Here is a 22,734-nt window from a genome sequence, read left to right on the forward strand (position 1 = left end):
CTTGAGGCACGTATAATCGCACAAGTGTCTGAAGATATACTAAGAACGAATAACGGCATCACACTGAAAGTACAATATGATATTAGAGACCAAGCAAAAATAAAGATCGAAAGTGAAAAATGTAAACACTGAATTACTGCTGAAAATATAACGTATTCAATTCTTTTTTCTCTCGTAACTTTTGAACCGCGACTTTCGTCCCAGGCCTCGCGTAAAGTGCGTTATACTCACTACCTTTTCTCCATAACATATCCAAAAATCAGCAGAATCAGTATTGCAGTCCTTTTTCTATAGTTTTATATATACCAAAAGTGCGTTGACCTTGAAAATACTCAATGATTAGGCTGATATCTCAAAAGATATCGAATATAGACAAGATATCGAATTTCACCAATCCGATGGGTCTTTTGAAATGCAACATGATTCATTTTTTTAATACATCCATCAAGTAACGAGTTATTTCATTGGGTTGGCAACTAAGTGATCGTATAGTTTGTCAATACCACTTAATGACAAAATCCGCAATCACTTAGTTGCCAACCCAATAGTTAATAGTTCTTATTGACTCAGCCTGTACACTTACGAGCGATATTTACAGTTATTTGCAGTTATTTGCAGTTGGTATATTATTTTAGTTGCCTTAGCGCATATTTAACCGAATAATTTTAATACGAAATATTTCCAACGTATTAATTATGGAAACTTAGATTTTGTCCGATGAATTTTACAGATTTTGCCGGCTTTAAAATTTTAAACCAATAGCGTACAACGAAGTATGTAATGTGTTACTTGTGGGAACGTCGCGTTGTCTTGCTGACAGGGTGGTTAGCAAGAGAAAAGGAAAGTCATCGTCAACTACTTACCGGGCAATATTTTTTGCAAAGAATCCAAATCTTTCTGCGACCGTTGCAATCCGAAATATACCGACGATCGATATACGTTAACCGTATCGCCGTATCTTAAATAAGACATACACATATGTACTTTATGTATTATGCAATATCCGATATTGGATAAACGATAGTTAGGTATGCGGAATTCAGTGTTAAAACGATCGCCACTAAGAAAGCATTCGTCGCCTTGCTGTGCCGTAGCATCGGTGTCCTCTCATAAGTTTGGTGTTTAATCCATGTATGTACTTTCTAAATTTCCGTATTTTCGCTAATTGATTTTTCACTCATCTCCGATCTTCTACTACCTAAGAAATAATCCTCACACGTACGTTACGAGTTTACTGATATCCCGTGGTTTTATCATCCATTTGTGAGCGTGTCACTACTATTCCAAATAACTTTTTATTCCACCATCATGTTGTATAAGCAAAAGAAGGTGATTATTCGGGTAAGCGGTTATTAATCTACCCCAAGCTACAACCCATTCGTTCCTCTTTTCTATTTGTTCGATATTAAAACTGCTTCTCTCTTTCGTCATTGAGTCTCAAGTATAGGTTAGGCCATGTAAACGACATGTGGACACCTGCTCCAGGTTTATGTGTAATCATAACCGAAATTTAATTAAGCTATTTTACGAGTATCTCGAAAACTATGGCTGACCGACAGTAACATGTACCGGAAGAAGTTGTTCAAAATGTTGGCTTTGACAACATGTTTCGAGATTATCGAAACATGTTTCGAGGTGTACCACTTTCTGAATAATTACCAAAAAAATATTTATTGTGCTACTACTTGTCAAAGAAAAGTAGATTCAACCTCTTAGGTACGATGCGCCACTATAGTGGCTTTCGCGGATGTTATATTATATTACGATGCGCTACTACAGTGGCACGCTCTACTGATTCATTCGCTCAGCGTTTGAACTAAATCACTTTTTTCATTTGTCTAGCTTCACGCTTCTTTTGCCTTCACGTTTTATAACAGTGTTAACAATATACAGACAGAATATATAGTCTTTGTTTTCGATACGCCAATGTCAGATATCAATTGTTGCTTTTCGTTAAAATAAAAAGCCCCTAGGCGTCCGAAAGGACAAATGAGGTGTCGATAAATAAATAAAATAAATAGAATAAATAAATAATTTAAAAGATATATCGTTCGAGATAAATTGGCGTGAAAAAAGTAATACGATCGATCGAAGGTTTAATTATTATTATATTCAAGAATAGTGAATGCTTAAACAGTTGAATGCAGATGTTTATGAATTATGCAGATGATATTCAATTGTTCGTTATGACGCAAGGCTTTATTCAAGTGAAGGAATTACGTTTCCTTCTAGAACCATTGCGAGCAGAAATTAAATTAGTTTTACTTTTTAAACAAATATAGGTGGATAATAGTTTTGTCAAGTACAGATTTAAAGGAGAAATAATTTCGGAGAAGAAATAAGCTAAATAGAACCGTGATACCCGTGTATACGCGTGAAAATCGTCAAGGAGGTGTAGATTGATTTTCTTGCAATCTTTGTAAAATTTGTAGGGCACGTTATCTAGTATATTATTCATACATGATTCGATTTTTAAAAGACTCAGCTTTGTCGAAATGGAGGTATTTACCTTCAAAGTTGGAAATTTTAACACCACGCAATCCCTGTATCAAACTGCTGCATGGGCGATATTTCGATTAACTGCAGGAGAACGATTCTTACAAAATTTAATATTACAGATTGATAAAGGAAATTGGAGATGTATAAAATGGATGTCAGACATATTATTTTCGGAGGGATGAAATCAGAACCGATCGCGTCGGTGTTGTCAATGCTGATAAGCATATTACTATATATCATGTATTCGATTGGTCCTTACTCTACGACGAATATTCCTACCAAATCGTTAATGTCGTCTTATGATTTCATAGTCGTGGGCGGTGGTTCTGCAGGTATGTTCTTTCGTGATATCGATACAATGTTCCGTCATAAAATCTGATAAAAATGTGACAACGACAAACGCACCTGTGTGTTTGCGTACGCGGAATAGCGCGTTGTTACTCATACGATCAACTGACACAAAAATCTAACAAATCGCGCACCTCGATCTTTTACCAATGCAGACTACGTTTAACGACACCATCCGTATTAATGTTATATTAAAGTTATACGTTGTTCTATGTGTTAAAGACGAAATTTTAACTTACTTCCTTCGCATGGTGAAACTACGGAAAAGCTATCTACTGTCCGATTTCGATGGGTTTTGGATATGTTGTAAAACTCGCCATTTCGAACAATTTTTTGGGAGGGCAAGTAGCTTTTCTGCACTTTCCTATTTCATGCATATTCGATGTTTATTTTCTAAACATTTTTTTAAGTTAATCGCGTTAATTCCGTTTCGAAATTTCGACAAATTTTCTCTCTTTCTCGATGTTTCAAAGTTGAACTGTAAATATTTGATTTAAACATTTGTAATGTTTAGTTTATGTTTTGATGTTTGAGGATATTAAGTCTTCTTGCGTACGTTCTGTAGTGTCATATCGATTTACGTGATTACAGGAGCCGTGATCGCGAGTCGCTTATCTGAGGTAGAAGATTGGAACGTACTCCTTCTGGAAGCAGGTGGCGATGGAAATGCTCTATATGATGTTCCTATTCTTGCCGCTAATCTGCAGCTCGCCGAAATCGATTGGAAATACAAAGTGGAGACCAATGAAAATTTCTGTCGGGGTAAATAATATCTAATAGGCAATACCTCGTTATGATAATGACAAGTATTTAATTAGAAAAACAATGCTGCATCCCCATTCATAATCATCCATATCTAACGCACTATTTTTTACGTTGGGAAAAGTAAATTAAAGGTGGAGGAGCATACAAGAAAGCATGTCACGCTTACAAAGGATCATAAAATGCAATCTATGGCAACGCGAATAAATAAAGTAAGTGAATAAGTGGAACTTTCTAGAACATTGGCACATCATCACCTTTCAATCCTAACGAATATTAACACTGGGACTAACAAACGCGTCAAGATAACGGATCTGAGTTTTTCTTTTTCACAACTACTAAAAACATGCAGGTATTTTTGACAAAATTAATACTGGTTTTTATCTAAATAGATAGATATATGAATATATGGATCTATTTATCTTCATTAATATCGTTCGAATTATATCGATTTACGAGTATATACGTGTATAGAACGTTTAGGTACAATTAAGTAGGTCTAATGTTGATCGAATGGTCAAAGTCGGGAAATGAATCTATGAAGTCGAACCCAAAAGAATATAAACACGAATCAATAACCAACCAACATCAGTATTGAGTTACGAATACTTCGTTTCACTTTACCGTGCCTTAAATTATGCCCACAGCGATGAAGGAGGGTCGTTGCTTCTGGCCACGTGGCAAAGTGATCGGGGGCAGCAGCGCGATAAACTACATGCTCTATGTCCGTGGTAATAGAAAAGATTACGACATTTGGGAACAATTGGGCAATCCGGGATGGTCCTACGAGAATGTCCTCGGTTATTTCAAGAAATCGGAAGACAATCAAAATCACTTCTACACTGAGACACCGTATCATTCGACCGGGGGTTATTTAACTGTCCAAGAATCACCATGGCACACTCCCCTGGCCGATGCGTTCATTCGAGCTGGCCAAGAAATGGGTTATGAGAATAGAGACATTAACGGAGAACGACACACTGGCTTTATGATTCCTCAGGGGACCATTAGACATGGAAGCCGGTGCTCAACAGCGAAGGCCTTCCTGCGGCCGGCAAGGAATCGCAAGAATTTACACGTCGCTATGGAAGCGCATGTTACCAAAATTTTAATAGAGCCGTCGTCGAAAAGGGTTTACGGCGTAGAGTTTGTTAGAGACGGGGAAACGTTACGGATTCGTGCCGACAAGGAAGTGATCGTTTCCGGAGGAGCTATCAATAGCCCTCAGTTGCTGATGTTGTCGGGAATAGGACCTGAAGAACACCTATCAGAACACGGCATACCAGTGATTCAGGATTTAAAAGTGGGTCATAATCTTCAAGATCATATAGTTGCCGGGGGCATTACGTTCTTGGTGAATGAAGAAATTTCACTGATAGAGAGCAGGATGTATGATATTCGCAATGTCCTAGAATACGTATTATACGGAGACGGTCCTTTGACCGGTTTAGGCGGTATCGAAGGACTAGCTTTCGTTAATACCAAATATGCGAATACTTCCGACGATTTTCCAGACATACAACTGCATTTTTCGGCAGGGGGGACAAACTCCGACAACGGTAGGCATATTAGAAAGGTTCATGGACTGACCAAAGAATTCTATGACGCCGTATACGGGGAGCTTAACGATAAGGACGTGTGGGGCGTCCTTCCTACGCTTTTAAGACCGAAAAGCAAAGGAGTTATCAAACTTCGGAGCAACGATCCTTTCGATCATCCATTGATTTATGCGAATCATTTTGAAGAACCGGAAGATATGGCGACACTGATCGAAGGAGTTAAGTTTGTGTTCGAGATGAGTAAAACTGCTTCGTTTAGACGTTACGGGAGCGAAACGAATCCAAAACCATTTCCTGGTTGCAAGCATATTCCGATGTATAGCGATCCATACTGGGAGTGCATGATCAGATTCTATTCGATGACTCTATATCATCCCGTGGGTACTTGCAAGATGGGGCCTAGTTCGGATCCAAAAGCTGTGGTAGATCCTCGGCTTCGAGTTTACGGAGTTACTGGACTTCGAGTCATAGACGGCTCAATTATGCCAAATATAGTTAGCGGTAATACCAATGCGCCGATTATCATGATCGCAGAGAAGGGTTCCGATATGGTGAAAGCGGAATGGTTGGGGGAACGGACGTCAAAATGAATGGCTGTTTTTGTAAATTAATTCAAAGCGAATGCTAGTACTATATTATATAATAGAAACTTATAATTTCAAACTCAAAATAAATTTTCATTGCGTTTTACGTACAGTGGAGTACGAGCCAGAATATGTAGTCATGTTTTATTAAATGAACATCGAGTAATGTAAATGTTAACAAGGGAGCTAGTTTACAAGACGCATTTTTTCGACCGATTCGGTATTGCGACCTCCAGTAAGAGGATACATAGGATCGTAATGTAACTATTGTCTTAAGGCTTGGCACGGTACGCACGGCTTTTACAAATAAAATCAATCAGGATAATGCACGTGACGTAACACATAGAACAGAGATACCGATAAACAGGAAAGATTGAACGAAATGGTTTCGATTTACTCTTTCGCGACTTCTCTCGGTGCTCTTTGAACTGGAATTGATCAACTGGAATAGATAAACGCGGATATTCGAACAAACAAAGACATATGAATTTCCATAGTTTTCAAGATATCTGCAAAACGTTATCGATACCACAACAATGAATTCTGCCCATCATTGTGCGTCCGCAACAGCGTACGCGTTAATATTGGTTACCGACTGCCTTTCAACGGACAGATATAATAGCAATGATCCAACCGAAACCTAGTTCTTATCTTTCGTTTATATAACATGTATAAACGAGAATTCACCGAGCTTGAGTAAAGATTCGTGCACAACTACATATGCGAAGCTGTAAGAAATATCTATTCTATCGCGATTAAAAATGAATATCATCAATGTATTGGGGTTAGGTTTCGAGTTAACGTTATCAATCCGCTTGCGTGAAGCAGTAACGGTTCTTCTATTTCGTCGAATAATATCGATTATTCTTCCGCCTATTATTTGTATAATTAATTTGTTCCTATGTTACGCAAGCATTGCCAGCCGCTTCGCGATGGCGGGGTTGAGAAAGCTAAGCCAAGGCCAAACGCAATATTTTCTTACAGCTTTGCATATGCAGTTGTGCACGGGGCATTTAAGCTCGTCCAATTCTCGTTTATACATACTACAAACAGAAGGTAAGGGATAGATTTGAGTTGGTTTTGAGCGATCAATACTGACCCATAGGCTGTCACAGACGCAAAGTGTATTTGTAATTTTCAAAGAATAAAGGCAACTTCTTGCATTAAATACGTATTCAATTATGTAATAATAATTATATAATTATTTAAGAAGCTTAAATTTTCGCGAGTAAAAAATAAAGGAAATGTAAGAAAATGTGAAGTTCGAACGTCTGGAACATCTCTGTCTTCTGGGCTTCTTCAGCCTCGACTGTGGGAAGGGAAGAGAAAGCGTCAACAGTTGAGGCTGCCATAAATTAGGTCCCTACGTTTTGCGACTGCGTTGCCTAGTATATTCGAGTATACTTTGCACAATCATGGATGATGTGGGCGACTGTCGAAACGAAACTACGCGAACTCGGCATTTCCAAGTCTACAGAACGTGCTGTAAACGTCTAACGTGACTAACCTCAACTCGCTTGTAATATTTTTTTATAGAAACGTTTATTTATCGAATAATTTGGGTTACCGTAAAGATTGATCTGCTACTGTGCGTACACAGTTTCGTTTACGATTATACGATATTCTCTTTTATACTCTATTTGTAATTTTATGTTACTATTTAGTTTCAATTCCAATCATTATAAGCGGTGTAATCTTATTCCATGCTGTATCAATCGGTAACGCTGAGAGTAATACAAAAGTACATCGCTAGATGTCATTAAGAAAACTTCCAACATTCTCACGTGTTGACATAAAATTGTAAAATATAACCTATATGTATAATAGTTAGTAGATTTTTATGAAATGTATTCCTTTTTTGTTCTATGAGTTGTTTTATTATTTATTTTATCATATTATTGGGACAATGAATAACATTCGAACAAACTAATCTAGATGTCAAATTATTAACGTGCCAGAATAACCTATAAATGCCTTGAATGACTCGATTTCTGTAAAAAAATGCTAGCTCCGTGTCAAGATATCATTGAAGATATAGAAGATTTAATATCATCGCAAGATATTACACCGAAGGAACGATATAGTGCAAGGAAAAATGTTACTGTTCGTTCTAAACGTAAACAAGTAACTGAAGATGTACCAGAACCTCCTATTTTCGATAGTATTGTGCCAGGGACACAGACAATTTATACAAAGACATGGGGTTGTACTCATAATAATTCTGACAGTGAATATATGGCAGGTCAACTTGCTGCTTATGGTTACAAATTAACGGAAAATAAATATGAAGCAGATCTGTGGCTCTTAAACTCTTGTACAGTAAAAAGTCCAGCAGAGGATCATTTCAGGAATGAAATCGAAGCTGGAAGAAAGATGGGAAAACATGTTGTAGTTGCCGGGTATGGAAACTTCTTTGTACCTAATGAACGTAGTTCTTTTTACCATATTGCAAAATTTATTTATTTTCACTACTTATTACAAGGGTAATTATCAGTAGGTAAATGGGAAAGAATTAGAGTTATAATGAAATATAGCGAATTTGAAATATGTTATTTATACTTAATACTGCTTAATCTACTTTCATGAACTTTTGCAAATCGCTATGAAAATATAAAAAACAAAGATTATTTTATATCAGTATCGGTAAGATTAAAAATATTTTATCCATAGTTGCCTTTCACATGCAAGAAACTTAAAAGAGTTTAACAACTTCTTTACTTGTATACAAGTAATATTTTTCAATTGGTTGAAATATGTTAAAATTAATGTAACATTTGGAAGTAAATCTATATAGCTCAGGTAATAAAATTTCAGGTAAATTAAAGGGATCGTCAGCTTGTTCTTCTCTTCAAATTCACAAATTCACTGTCCTCTGTAATCAAAAATACAAGAAATTCATATGGTATTTCATACGCTAAATCTAGCAATTCAAATATTGCCTAGTTCCATATTCGTTGATTACTTGCAATTAATTAAGATTAATATTTTAATTTTATATGATTTATTTTTACATATATATAAGATTATATGTTAGGTTAATAAAAGTTAATAAAATATGACATATGTTTTAACGAGGTAACATGAGAGCTGGGCAAATATAAAACTTTAAAGATAATTCAGTTAATCTAGATTAAAATTTATTTTGACTACAAAATTTACTGGCCGAATATTATACTTTGTTCCGTTCAAATATACACAGAAACTAAGCAGAAGGTAGCATACGATCTCAAATCAAATAATCAAAAACAATCCTAATAAAACTTTATTCGCTGTTGATTTTTTCAGACTATGTTATTAATTATCAATGAATATTATTTAAAAATATATGTATATTTTTTATTTATGTATTGTTCTTCGGTACTTTTGTTTAGAAAGTAAATTTATATTCAGTTTAAAGGCTCAAAAGAGGAAATAGTGAAAAAAGATTGGTTTCAGATGCGTACCACAAGGTGCACCGAAGTCATCTTTCTTACAAGGATTAAGCATGATCGGCGTGCAACAAATCGATCGTGTGGTAGAAGTAGTGGAAGAAACTCTGAAAGGAAATACCGTTCGGTTCCTGCAACAGAAAAAGGAAGCTGGTAAAAAGATCGGCGGCGCCTCTTTAAGATTGCCTAAGATTCGTAGGAATCCGCTGATCGAAATCATAGCTATAAATACTGGGTGTTTAAATCAATGCACTTACTGCAAGACAAAACATGCGAGAGGTGAACTGGGAAGTTATCCTCCCGATGAAATTGTTGAGCGTGCGATACAGGCGTTCGACGAAGGCGTCTGCGAGTTATGGTTAACCTCTGAAGACACAGGAACTTATGGTAGAGATATTGGCACGAGTTTGCCCGAATTACTGTGGGCACTCGTGAAAGTGGTGCCCGATGGATGTAGGGTTCGCGTTGGAATGACTAATCCACCATATATCCTGGAGTATCTGGAGGAGATGAGCAAAATTCTGAGCCATCCAAAAGTCTACAGTTTTCTTCACATTCCGGTGCAATCTGGAAGCGATCAGGTGTTAGCCGATATGAAGCGAGAGTATACCCGCGCCGATTTCGAGCGAGTTGTCAACTTTCTACGAGAACGTGTTCCTGAGTTAACTATAGCGACGGATATCATTTGCGGTTTCCCAACAGAAACAGAACAGGATTTTGAAGAGACGATGAAACTTTGCGAAAAGTATAAGTTCCCGAGTTTGTTTGTCAATCAGTTTTTTCCCAGACCGGGAACGCCGGCTGCTCGAATGACGAAAATACCTACGCAAATTGTGAAAAACAGAACCAAAAGGTTATCAGAATTCTTTCAATCTTATTCTCCGTATTTTGATAGAATAGGACTCGTCCAAGATGTGCTAGTGACAGAAATATCCCATGATAGAAAGCACTACGTCGGACATAATAAATCTTATGAACAGGTTCTCCTACCGTTAAAGGAAGAATATTTAGGAAAAATAGTTAGAGTAAAGATCGTAGAAACGACAAAATATTCTATGAAGGGGGAACCAATAATAGAAGGTACGTCCCCGGCGTTAAAACCATGTTTACCAAAAGGAGCTATATCAGGAATACCAATGGAGATGAAATCATCGAAATATAGAATAGGAGTTGCCCTGGCAATTCTTCTAGCAATCATTCTCAGGCTATTATGGAAGTTTTTTATGATTTAGCAAGTCTCTTGTTCTCTAAATTCTTTAATCCGGAATCTATAAGAAAGATTTTTACTATTGATTCAGGCGTTAATATCAGGGACGGACTGGAACTTGAATTTCTACCGGAAGATGACCGACTGATTGACTTGAACTATTTTTAGTTCATTAGTTAAATTCTATGTAGGGCTGCGTCAAATGCCACAAATCGGTGCTCTACCGATCCACCGGTAATTTTCCGAAACTACGCGATGCGACGTGAATCAGTCCGCATCTAAAATTGATGGTTGTATCGACAAGTCTATTTAAGTTTTAGAAAATACACTAACACAAATCTTTACATTAACAAACTTTTTAAAATGAACAATTAAAATTTGTAATCTGTTGACTCCATAAGAAGCTAATGCATAAATACTGTTTCTAGTCATTAGTTTCTCCATTAATTTGTACGGCATAGTAACATTCATGTATCACTACGTTACTATTTGCAAATTGATCAAGAGCTGTCCGGTGTACCGTGCATTTTATTGTAGATTTTCTACATTTTCCTATGTACATGATGATTCAACACAGTTCGAATCCAATAAATCAAGGTAACGAAGCCCCGAGTCATTTTTTTTAACCTTCTCGTGAATACGTACACATGTATATCCAGCACCCACAAAATAATGCACCGATTCAAAAATGTAGAGATATTTTCAACAACAATTTATCTACATAAAGTACATATGCACATATGCATGTATATATGTGTATATTCTCGTAATTTATTCTTTTTATTAGTTATAAAATTCATATATAAGATTCATATATATTTGCAATTTACAATATAAAAATATATTCATTATAGATGAATGTACATATTTTTGTCACGAATAATACAAGCATTTGATATATTCATTCGATTTCATACGATCACTGATAAAATAAATAAATAATATTATTAAATGATGAATTAATAACAGTATAATAATAATAATAATGTGAATATACAACGTTGATCTTTATCCTTGCAGCAAAATATAATTATACTATAAATTTTATACAATCTGTGTGTATTTAATAAATTGATTTTTCTAATAAACTATCAGTTATCAATTCTTATTTTCGCAGTAAAATAGATTTACGTTATAAAGTTCGATAGAATTTATTTTTAGTATAGCGATATTTTATATAAATACTGCGCTTAATTAAACTTATTTCGTATAAATTTTACAATAAAATTTGTCTAATTTTCATCTTTGCATTGTGAAATAGCAACAGCAAGTTGTGGCTCAAGTGCACAGCAGAGGTGTACCGAAATTCAATTGCATTGTAGCGAAAGGGTTAAATTCTCGCTCGACAGGTAACGTGTATTTATCAAGAAATCGTGTTTACGAGAACACTTGCGATACTTTGCAGTCGATGTTATATTTAAGATAAAAACAGTCGAGTCTGAATTTCCAACGAATTAAGAATGGCTTTGCTGTTGAATTCTACTTTGTAAAGGGTGTGTTGGAGAAAAATCAAGAAAAAGGAGGCGAAACTGTAGTATTTGAAGCGTTTCCTGAAATAAAATGCTTAACAGTTAAAAAAGTAAGAACTCTGGTTTATAATTAATTGACTATATTTGAATTGACAAAATACAGGAACCGGCCCTGAGTGGGCTTACAAAATATTATTAGGACAACCCGAGTATACAAATTAATGTTCTAGTCGAACAATGATATCGAATATAATTTAACTTATTCTCGATGCATTCAGAACTATAATAGTAGAAAAGGAAAGAAGAAGGTATTGAGCGTCCCCAAGTTAATTTATCCTCGAGAAATCATAAGTATAGAGAAGAAGAAGAAGAAGAGCATACGTTACACTTAGTAAAACAGTATGTTCGCTAAGGAAACATAAACCTCTTAATTTATTGCATTAACAATGCTCTTTTATTTGGTACCGTCCCTCCCGATGCTAACGTTTCGCTTTTTAAAGTACTATATTATTATTACTCGAAAAATATTAACTTATTGTTACTAAACGTAAGTATAAGCTTATTCTAAAACGAGTTATTATCAAGGTATTTCCTGAGTATTAAAATTCACAGGCAAAACTGTGTAATCCGCTAGAAACGATAAAAGAGATATTTGTAAAAATCCTTTTTGTTAAATTCAAAATTGGGATTTCCAAACAGCATCACAACAATCAGATTACTCTCGTCTTTTGCATAAGATATGAATTTCCGCTGCTTTATGCACAGCTTTATGTACAGCGACAGACTTAATTTTAAAAACAAGGCTTTTATGACATATTCCTATTGAAATCTCTAGAGCATAATCATTTTACTGCTCCTGCGTATCGATTAATCATATTAATGTCTTGTAACATTTTAATATATATTGTCATATACATAAATGTGAACAAAAAGAACGTTAGCATAACTCTCTTTTAACAAATACAATTTATTGTTGCACTTTCTAGCCTATTTCATTAGATTATTCTCTTTAAATTGACATATTAATGAAATATTATGAAAAATAATCTCTTTTATCTCTCGTACTATGTATATGTAAAATGTAATGAACGATTTTTTAACATTAAAAGCTGGCACATTAAATATAGTGGATCCTGGTAACGTCTAAACATACAACAGGACTGACCCAAAGACATACTCTTCCGTTTATACGAAACAAAATATTTCATCAAATATTTGCGCGCGTATACAGTAACGAAAATTGGCAAATAAGAGAGCAGATGTTTGACCTTTTGAAGGATAATTAAATCGAAAATCTTTTCTTATCAGTTTCGTATTTGCATGTGAGAATCATTTCGATGAACAGTAATTCATTTATCGATATTTCCTATAAACTCGAGTTTTCAGGATTTTAATGTACTTGGCACATTTTTATTTTACTCCATACGAGATTTCGCATACTTTTTATTCACATCAATCCTCCAAAAAGTAATATGTATAGCGTAGTACGAATTAAATTAAGATTAACGACTGTGTGATTTGATCATTGTTTATCACTGATATGAAATAACACAAAAGTTAATGCGAAAAGAATAATATAAAATTTATATACTATTTTTTTCTTTATTCGCAATATAGATTGGATAAATAGCTTAATCGCCAATCTTAGTTTAATTATACGTACCCACCCACCCACACACACACGCGCGCACACGCACGCGCGCACACACACACACACACACACACACACAAATGATATGACATGATATGATATGATGATGATGTGTGTGTATATATATATATATATCACCTTCGAGGCACTATTTGCACAATACTAAGAACAAGTAAGAATATACTACACTTCAGAAGGCCACATTTTATACATACATCGGACAACGACCGCTTTTCTCTGAGCTCTTATCGAACACGTAACTTTAAATTTACATATGCTACAAATGTTAGATATTTCTCTGGTATCTATACGTAAAATAGTAAATCCTGCAGCCTCGTTCGCGAAAATTTTGGCATCCTTCTAGCTCGACCTCAAACGCACTGAACTTTACATCTTGTATCTTTTACCAATCGATTTCTACGGCTTTCGAGGCGACAGTACGCAAAATATTATGTAAATAATTATAAAATAGCATTTCCATTGCTCGACCTAGAACGCTACTAACAATATGTACAATACATTCGAGCTTTTGATTAAGTCTTTGAGCGTATTAATGATCATCTAAAGATTAAAGATACTATGTACAACGGAATGGTATTGTCCTATATCACAGAAATGTCGTGCGTGCTCGCTGTACCCACGCTGTTTTAAAATGATCCGTCGTTATCTTTACCTAAGCTTTTCTAGCTTTATCTATGGAAATTACGATCAAGTAATTGAAGAAATAGTTCAAGAGACGATACTTATGCCGTAAATTATTGAAATTATTGCCGTGAATTATTTAAAAAATAACGGTCTTCCCCACTGAGTAATTCCCCAATTTTCTATGCAATGCCTTTTTTTCATATGCTTGTCTTTCCATTTTTCGTTTCCTTATTACGTTAACATATCATATACAGTGTGACGTACTAATGATCCATCTTATGTACTATATATATGTATGTATCTCATCGTCGTATCTCAGTCTCGTTAAAAAATGCAGATATTCGTATTAAACGATACACGTGCTTTTACATCGATTATATTTTGTCCTTTTTATATTTTAGAAATAGTGGTTTAAAGAATCAGAACCAAGTCATTACGGCATCAAAAAATATCGGGAGACATATAGCGTATTGGAAAAATCCAACAGAGAAAACACGTTTATAGGAATCTATGTATAGAAATGCTTCATTAGGTAAAATAGTGATAAAAAACTAAAGGTTTGTCATACGTTAAATAGGACCATCGAGTGTCTAATAATTTGTTTTGCAGACAATAAATAATTAATTTTTCATATTTCCTTAATAAAATATTTGCTCCCTCAAGTATACTATGCTAATTTGGTCTCAATCTTGTAGAACATTTCAACATCCGTGACACAACACTGTTTTACCGAACCAAGGAATTAGAACAGAAACGATACTTTGCTTTTCGCTGTTTACTCTTACATACGGTAAAAACTTTTGATGATACAACATGAAACGAATTTAAAACGGTAATACGACGAGCGACAATAAAATTTGTCTAAAATTGTCGATGAAATTAAAATTCCTTCGAAGAACATAACAAGTCGTCTGTATCATAATTAAAAAATATTTACCATGAAGAATAAAAATATTTAACTTCAGTTGACTGCTAATCGATGTTAATAAAATTTTTAATAAATTAGCTGTACACGCTTTGCTAATTAAAATAAAAGTTATGATATTTTGGCACGCCACTATAATTTTCTAAATTCACGGCATAAGTTTCTATATATACGTATTATTTGTTCTTGTAATAAATAGAGAACATTTACATACATAGACAAAACGATACGGAACTAAATGCATATATGAAAATAACGAAACACAGGATCATTTTACGACATTTCGTAGAAATTATTTGGATTTTTACTTAAAGAGTCATACTATAATAAATCTTTCTTTTTCTGTTTACAAAGTAGAGACTTCGTGATCGATATCGCAATACTCGTTTTATTAGTAATAAACTTAATATAGAATTTCATTTGGTTAACGTTAAGATCAATCAAAGGTTTGACGACACGATATAACATATGGAATGCGATACGATTAAATGAAATCTTCGTACATATCGGTATCAATCTCGGTAAAATATTCTCCGTTCTTTATCCTTTTGACGGCCAATTGATCGTATAGAAAATAAATAAAATAGAGAAAATATCTTATTATAAATTATATATACATACATATATGTCATGGGTTCACAGAGATATTAGATTAAAAGAAATGTTCATTTCTTTTATCGGAAGAGAGCGATTAAAAACGAAATTTGTGTATCGATCACGAAATTCAACCGAATACGAATATATTACTATGCGCTGGTTATTTACATGCAGTCTTTCGCGATCCAGCATACACCGGTACAAAAATAACGTTCGAACGAACAAAGAGAAGCGAACAAATATTAAATACAATAAACTGACGTTTGATTCGAACATTAAAACGGACGTACAAAGAATCGATATGGCATACTAGAACACTAAGAACAATGTAAAAAATAAAGTATGGCTCCCAAGAAGGGCGAAAAGAACGTTAATAATAATTTAAGAAAGAAAAAGAAAAAAAAACATACGTTATGGCAATTCTTATGGCGTAAATTACATAATGGCACAAAAGTGTATCCTCGTTTTTTGTACCGGTTCGAATGTTGAAACCTTGAGCGCAATATTGACGAAAACTTCATTTAGAAGGAGATTGTACCCGCTGGAACTGGAGGAAATCAAACCTGAGATTCTAACGGTCGGAGTCAATTGCGATCAGTACAATTTTGTGTCACAAGAAGAATCATACGTACCGCATATACATATACATATGCATTGCCGGTTTATCGGTTGGAGCGGGAATCGATATTGTCATCGTATGTCTGTCTCCCTCGCTCGATATTTAAATTGACTCTATTCGCAGCACAGAGGAAAAAAAAATAGGAAAAAAAAGAAAAAAGAAAAGTCACTTGTCTGCGTATGTACGCGAATTTACGTTAGTACGGGTTGAAAGAGACCCGATACAGCTCGCCGTCCGACCGCTCGCGCTCAGACACGATTGAGTAGTTTACAGTCAACTAGCGACTAAAGCCGAATCTACACTGTTTTACTGTGGATAATCGCTGCAGACGAAACGAGGATAAAAGCGATGTTGCTCTTCTTTTTCTTTTTTTTTTTTTTTTTTTTTTTCTTGAAGAACCATCCGTTTTTCTCGAAGATCATCCACAATGAAACAGTGTAAATTCGACTTCACTTGCTAGTTGACCGCAAACTATTCAATCCTGTCTGAACCAACCTTTAATTTTTGTTCAAAAAATTCCATGAATTGTAGGCCAATACCATTAATATAAAAATAATACTTTCAAGTTGGTTTAATGATAGCAGATCTTTGTCACGCGATCATTCATTATCGAGATGTAAAAACGATATTTATACAGATATTTATACAGATATGGTAAATTACAATCGATAAAGGATCAAAGGTAACTCTCCATCATCGAGAAGGTTTCGTCATTACCGCTCCTCTTTATCCCCCGATACTTGACTCACACAACTTGTTATCTTACTATTCCTATAGCTACATACATACTTCAATAATACTTTTTGAGCGACCCTTTTTACGAGTCATGGCAATCCTTTTTTGACCTCGTATTTTATAAGACTAGCAGCAATACGTACACACGCGAGACAAAACATTTCCTTGTTCTCTTTGGAGAGAGAATCGCATCTTAGGAGGAGAGTAAGCGATAAGAGAGAAAGAACGTGCGCATCGAGGGATTACGATTCGACGAACAGTAAAGTAAGACGGGATTAAATTGCACAAGATACATTTTACTAAAAATTAGTCAACAATTTCCGGCTGCTATATATCGCTTTGCAACTTAGCCAGGGATAAAGTTTAAAAAACTAGAAACGCTCTTTTTCCTGCCTGACGAACGTGTTTAAATGTTTTCAATTTATCTAATAACATTACTACGATAAAAACATTGACAAACATCGAGAGACAAACAAATAATTTAATCAATTGAGATGCTTGTCGAGTCTTTTCGTGGACAACGCGTTGTACTCTCTTAACGAATTATTGTTCGCGATAAAAGCATAAAAACATAGATATATTTGGTCAAGGTATTAAAATTAAAATAACCCCGCCCCCCTTTCACCGAGTCGATAAATATTTAAAAACAAGACACGAACAAATTCAGTTTCATTTTTTCGCGCGTTAACATTCCGGCAACATTTAGCGGCAACGTTTCATTTTATTACAATTCAGCGGCTGGCCACATCCTTCTTTCGGCCATCTACTTTAATTGGCGTTCTTACCTTGATTCGGTTATATTCTTTTTGCTAGCGATGCGTCACGAATGAAACTCTGCAGACTACGGCGAAGGGGGCAGAGAAAACGCACAACCAGTTAATTAATAAGGCAAACGATTCGTAGAAAAGTCAAAAGCTAGTATATAGGCGTTCTAGAGAAGACGCGCTGCATTATATGTCGACGGTTATCGTGTCACGAGAGAGCGTTCGCGTAATAGAAAAAATGAGTCGGGCGAAAAGAGTGCAACTTGGTTTCTAACCAACCGTCTTCCCTTTACTGGCTTCATTAAGTCGCGACACACGATGCCTTTTAACCGAGTAAAAAGTGGTCGACGCGAAGCGTCGGCTCATGCCCTTAAAAGTTTTACGATTCGGTTCTTATATTCTTTCCTCGTATGTATTTTCTTTTTTCTCTCTTGCTGTATTTCTTATCCGCATTGTTATTATCGTTATTATATTATTGTTATCCGTATTGTATTATGTAATTTAAGAGCCACGTAAAAGTCGAGTTAATCGCGCAGCAACTAAAACTCAATCATATCGCGAATTTATGATTCTTAAACAGACGATATTCAATTTGCTGAGTTTGGATTTAACAACTTCGTGAGACCGCGTTTTAAAATTTCATAGATTTCCCACTAACTCACCGCGGAATCAATAACGATCCAAAAGGCGTATCTTATGTGGCCTTTACGTCGATCGACTGTTTAGTAACCGAGAGTTCGTTAACTCTTGGCTCTCTCCTCCATTTGCTTGCCTGATTAAACGAATATCGCAAGTGGTTCGGAAGCGAGGAAAGTTATAAAAGGGGAATGATTTGAATCGCCATCCCACTAATTTATAAAAATAAGGTGTAACGATTTTGTGTGTGTGTGTGTATGTGTGTGCGTGTGTATGAATCCATAATATACTACCATTAATATCCCATCTTTTTTTACGATTCACAAATCACAAGTTTCAAGTTTCTTTAAAATTTCGTAAAATGTAAAATACGGATAAGTTTCACACGTTTTAAACATACAGTTTAATCGATCCTTTCTTTCGGTTGCGAACCACTTAGATTTTTAAAATACTACGTGTCACAACAGTTAAATAATCCCCAAGTATAATATTCCTCGCAATTCTCGACACGCGCGCGCTCGCACTGTGCAACAAGATTATAATTTAATTTTCGTCGAAAGATGCGTTATGATTTCTTTTTCTTTTTTTTTTCTTTTTTTTTTTTTTTTTTTTTTTGATGAAATTCATCTAATAAGACACTCCCGACGATCGACGACGTTTTCCAACGAAAGTACTCATAATCTCCTGAGGTTTCGTTTGCTCTGTCTCGAGCCAATGATCAGCCGCCGTTTATTCCTCTTGGTCGGTGTGGCTAATAGCGGTGTTTTACAAGGACCAGTGTGTGGCCTCGATGAACAGAAGGTGCAAAATTCCATGGAGCAACTTTGCCTCGAACATGTTCCCACGTTTTTCTCGCCGTCCACGTGACAGGGAAATGAACACCTCGGGCAAGGTAACAAATGTTCCCAGGGTGCGAGTGTACGACTAGCCTGTTAACAATGATATAAAATTAATTATTAAAATTATTCTTAATTTATAATTATATCATTATATTAATTTACATTTACAATTATAAATATCAGGTTTTTCTTATATGTACGTTTGCATATTCTTGTTCCATATGTAGCTATTTATTCTGATTTCTAATTTATTTATTCTGAAAGTAACCGTAGGATTTTAAATAGTACGACGTTATTTGTGAAAATTCTGTATTCACTGATATCGATGATATCGATACGTTTAATAGCGTAGCAAATTTTTAACAATTCCTTGCAACGTGTATATATATATATATATCATCATAAAGCTTGTATATAGAATAAAGAGGCACGCAGCATGCATCAAGTATGAAAAATCTTCTAGAGGCAAAACATTACTATACTAGTGAAGATAGAAAAAATATGAAATATAATATGTAATATTAAGAAACGTTACGCGTTATTCGGAAATTATAAAATAGAAAATGTGTCTACATACATACAACATGTGCATGATACATATATGTATTTTCTGTAGGTAAGTTTCGTATTACAAACAACGGTGAGACCACGGATGGTAACACACACAGATTACCAAAGAACTATGAAAATAGTAGATTCATACTTTATCGACAGTGGTCGGTAGAATAATGATACGACGCCAAGAGTATTTTCAAATATGTATATACGTGTCGAAGGGTAATTTCAACTTATCAGATAACATTTAGAACAAAAAGTACGTTGTCGATACTAGGAATATCGTCAGCGTTAAAATTCTCCTCATAAAATGCCGTTATACAAGTATATTTATAGAAAACTGTATTAATGAGTTTAACGAACAAAATATGATGATATTAAAGATACATTGAACACCTAGTTTTCGTTAATCAAAGAAACCTTTCTCAATTTCTTTAACGAAATATATCGAAAGAAAGTGGTAAACATTCGGCAGTGATAGCTACTTTCCTTCGTTTCAATATTCTAGTATTGCTTGACTTTAAAAGTTGTACAAAATTCTTAATTTTCGTTTCACACCAAAACATGTTAAAAGAAATAATATAAATGAAATAAGAAAGAAAGTATGCTAATTTACCTAGCGTGATAGGAACAAATTTCATGCAATTTCAATAAAAATGGGCTTGCACCATGGCGAATGAAAAATATATTTTCATCGTTACTTATTGTTGTTAAAGCCGACGGATGTTACATTTCAGTAAAAAAAAAGAAAAATAAAAATGGTTAATGGTCCAAGTGTGAAAAAGATCCATTAGCCTCGTCCTATATGTATTATCTCAAGTGTCTCTTATCTAGTTTTAGATAATGCAGTTGGTATTTCCTATTTACTTAATTGCCAAAAATGTAAAGTAATTAGAGGAAAAGACAGAGTTGTCAGGTTCTAGCTCCTTTCGTCTGGAACACTAATTAATCGGTATAGTTACGTCAGGTTGCACCTGTTCGCGTCAGGATGACATATTGCAATAACGCAAAGTGAAAGGAGCGCTGAGCTGTATCCTAACAGGAAGACTACAAAAAGATTCTTAGACTCTTCCACGTGTGCATTTTCACAAGCTGTCACAGCTCGAAGGAGAGCAACAACTTCAACATTTCAACATGCAAAATAAACAGTAGATCAACAACTGTACTTTTATGGGAAATTTCGATAAAGATTCTTAATCCGAATCATTTTTTCACTCACTTACAACAACTTTTTCCTTTACATGTTACATTTACTTCTTTCCTTGACAAAAGCTTCTACTATAATTCTTTAGTATAAATATAGAAATAATAAAATCAGGAGAATCGATATATACGGAAGGAAGACCGAATACTTCAAATTATCCATTATAGTACGAAAAGGTTAAGATTATGAATAATCTGCTTCGATGTATCAAAGTTAATCGAAAAATTATAACGATCATAAAGCTTATGAACGATAAAAAACAAGTAGGAAAGCAATGACATTTTTACGAGCAAGGAGCCATTCATGATAAACGAGCGCATGGATTGCATGCGTTTACAATTCAGCATAGCGTCACGTCACGAACACAACAAACAGCGTTGTCAAAGCGAGCTACCGAGCATCTGTCGTGCATTGCTAATTAGCGCGGCAGAAAATGCGTGAGAAAATTTAAGCAATCGAGTATGCAAGAACAAAATCGAAGGTTATCAAACGAACATCTTGTGTTCCCTTCTGTTCGATGCAATGAACCATAAAACATCGCACGTTTACAACTAACAATAAATGTGAGCTATTCGAATGTCCTTGCCTAGCAACCGAGCGGATTCCGAGCAGTCTGAACTCTACCGAAACTACGTAACATGAAAACGGTGGCGCTAGAATTTCTGGCGGGAAAGAAGTGGACCACGCAAGTTAGGACACAGATCACCATATGTAAGTATGCATGCGATGTTATCTCCTCCTTATTTCGTTACCAGACCAAAAGCTTCCATACACATGAATGAATTATATTACATCAATGAATCGTTTACTTCCCTAAGCATATTTTATTTCTAACTTACAAATAATTCGTACGATATCTTATTTATAGCTTATAAATTGAGAAATTTTCAAAAAACATCACTTTCAAAATTTTGTGACAATATTATATAAAAATGCCAATGATACTAAAATTTAAATAAATCGTTTGAATTACTTAGTTAAGTACAGGTGTATTGTTACATATGTTATACAATAATCTAGATTCGTTGCTTCTAATTCGAATATTATTCATTTGATAGAGTTAACTAAATCATTGAGGGAATTATTAAAAAGTTATGAAGAAATGAAATTTAAAATATCGTATTATTATCGAAATGAGAATAATAAATTACGATTATATCATTTTATATATGCACGTTACTATACTAGTATCAGATCATTTGATTTATAATAATTATTACTCGTTAAATTTTATTCAGATTAGAGAAAACGATTATTTGACGTTTTCTCTTTATATGGTAAGTAAAGGAAAACTTTAGATCCACTTCTGAAGTCGCACAAAAGTCTACAAAGTACGTATCTTCTTTTTATCGAAAGTCTACATGTAACAAAAACGATCTTTTTGAATGTGTATCGTGAAGAAACTGCTGGTCGACGACGCCATTGTAAAATATGGGAGAAACTAATTGGAGGATACGGTTTCTACGGAAAGGATCGTACGAGTTTAAAATTTGAAAGCGTGGTAATATTTTCTCCCATCACAGGCGGGCGGTAGAAACGTCTACTGGCTGTGGCAGTTGGGTTCGAAATGTAGAAAATGACGGTAGGGTTTCTCTACGCTCTATACACTCTACCACAAGCCCTTTCCTCACAATATAGCAGCCAGCTGGCGCAACAATGTGTAGTGTGTATCTACGAAAAGTGATGTCGTAACGCAACGGACCCTAAA

General features: G+C 34.9%; 3 protein-coding genes across 5 annotated transcripts in view; 2 read left to right on the plus strand and 1 right to left on the minus strand.

Annotated features, from left to right (window-relative positions):
* The first annotated feature begins 1,047 nt into the window (after window positions 1–1,047).
* Window positions 1,048–7,618, plus strand: LOC126872582 (glucose dehydrogenase [FAD, quinone]-like). 3 transcript variants are annotated; one of them, XM_050632690.1, is made up of 4 exons: window positions 1,048–1,131; window positions 2,619–2,831; window positions 3,439–3,609; window positions 4,257–7,618. In XM_050632690.1, exons 2-4 carry the CDS (start codon window positions 2,639–2,641, stop codon window positions 5,756–5,758), a joined length of 1,866 nt encoding a protein of 621 aa, XP_050488647.1. In that variant the 5' UTR covers window positions 1,048–1,131; window positions 2,619–2,638; the 3' UTR covers window positions 5,759–7,618. The 3 variants fall into 3 exon arrangements, with proteins under 3 accessions (XP_050488647.1, XP_050488648.1, XP_050488649.1); XM_050632691.1 differs by lacking the exon at window positions 2,619–2,831 and adding an exon at window positions 3,734–3,821; XM_050632692.1 differs by lacking the exons at window positions 1,048–1,131; window positions 2,619–2,831; window positions 3,439–3,609 and adding an exon at window positions 3,828–3,961.
* Window positions 5,798–19,043, plus strand: LOC126872583 (threonylcarbamoyladenosine tRNA methylthiotransferase). Its single transcript, XM_050632693.1, has 2 exons — window positions 5,798–8,151; window positions 9,188–19,043. The coding sequence occupies exons 1-2, from the start codon at window positions 7,754–7,756 to the stop codon at window positions 10,410–10,412; spliced, it is 1,623 nt and encodes a 540-aa protein (XP_050488650.1). The 5' UTR covers window positions 5,798–7,753; the 3' UTR covers window positions 10,413–19,043.
* The window catches only part of LOC126872585 (F-box only protein 43-like), a 47,780-nt gene continuing 41,690 nt past the window's right edge, over window positions 16,645–22,734 (minus strand). Inside the window, exon 2 of the mRNA XM_050632694.1 lies at window positions 16,645–19,357. Within this exon, the coding sequence (XP_050488651.1) occupies window positions 19,103–19,357 (255 nt within the window). The 3' untranslated portion in view covers window positions 16,645–19,102. The remainder of the gene's footprint in view (window positions 19,358–22,734) is intronic.

Source organism: Bombus huntii, chromosome 13 (assembly GCF_024542735.1).
Source record: "Bombus huntii isolate Logan2020A chromosome 13, iyBomHunt1.1, whole genome shotgun sequence".
NCBI lineage: Eukaryota > Metazoa > Arthropoda > Insecta > Hymenoptera > Apidae > Bombus > Bombus huntii.

Excerpts from the sequence above, each read along its gene's own strand:
- LOC126872582 (XM_050632690.1), top strand. The coding sequence starts at position 2,639 with ATGTATAAAATGGATGTCAGACATATTATTTTCGGAGGGATGAAATCA. Across the intron at positions 2,832-3,438 it reads CGTGGGCGGTGGTTCTGCAG|GAGCCGTGATCGCGAGTCGC; the intron begins GTATGTTCTTTC and ends ACGTGATTACAG. Across the intron at positions 3,610-4,256 it reads CAATGAAAATTTCTGTCGGG|CGATGAAGGAGGGTCGTTGC; the intron begins GTAAATAATATC and ends TTATGCCCACAG.
- LOC126872583 (XM_050632693.1), top strand. The coding sequence starts at position 7,754 with ATGCTAGCTCCGTGTCAAGATATCATTGAAGATATAGAAGATTTAATA. Across the intron at positions 8,152-9,187 it reads AAACATGTTGTAGTTGCCGG|ATGCGTACCACAAGGTGCAC; the intron begins GTATGGAAACTT and ends GATTGGTTTCAG.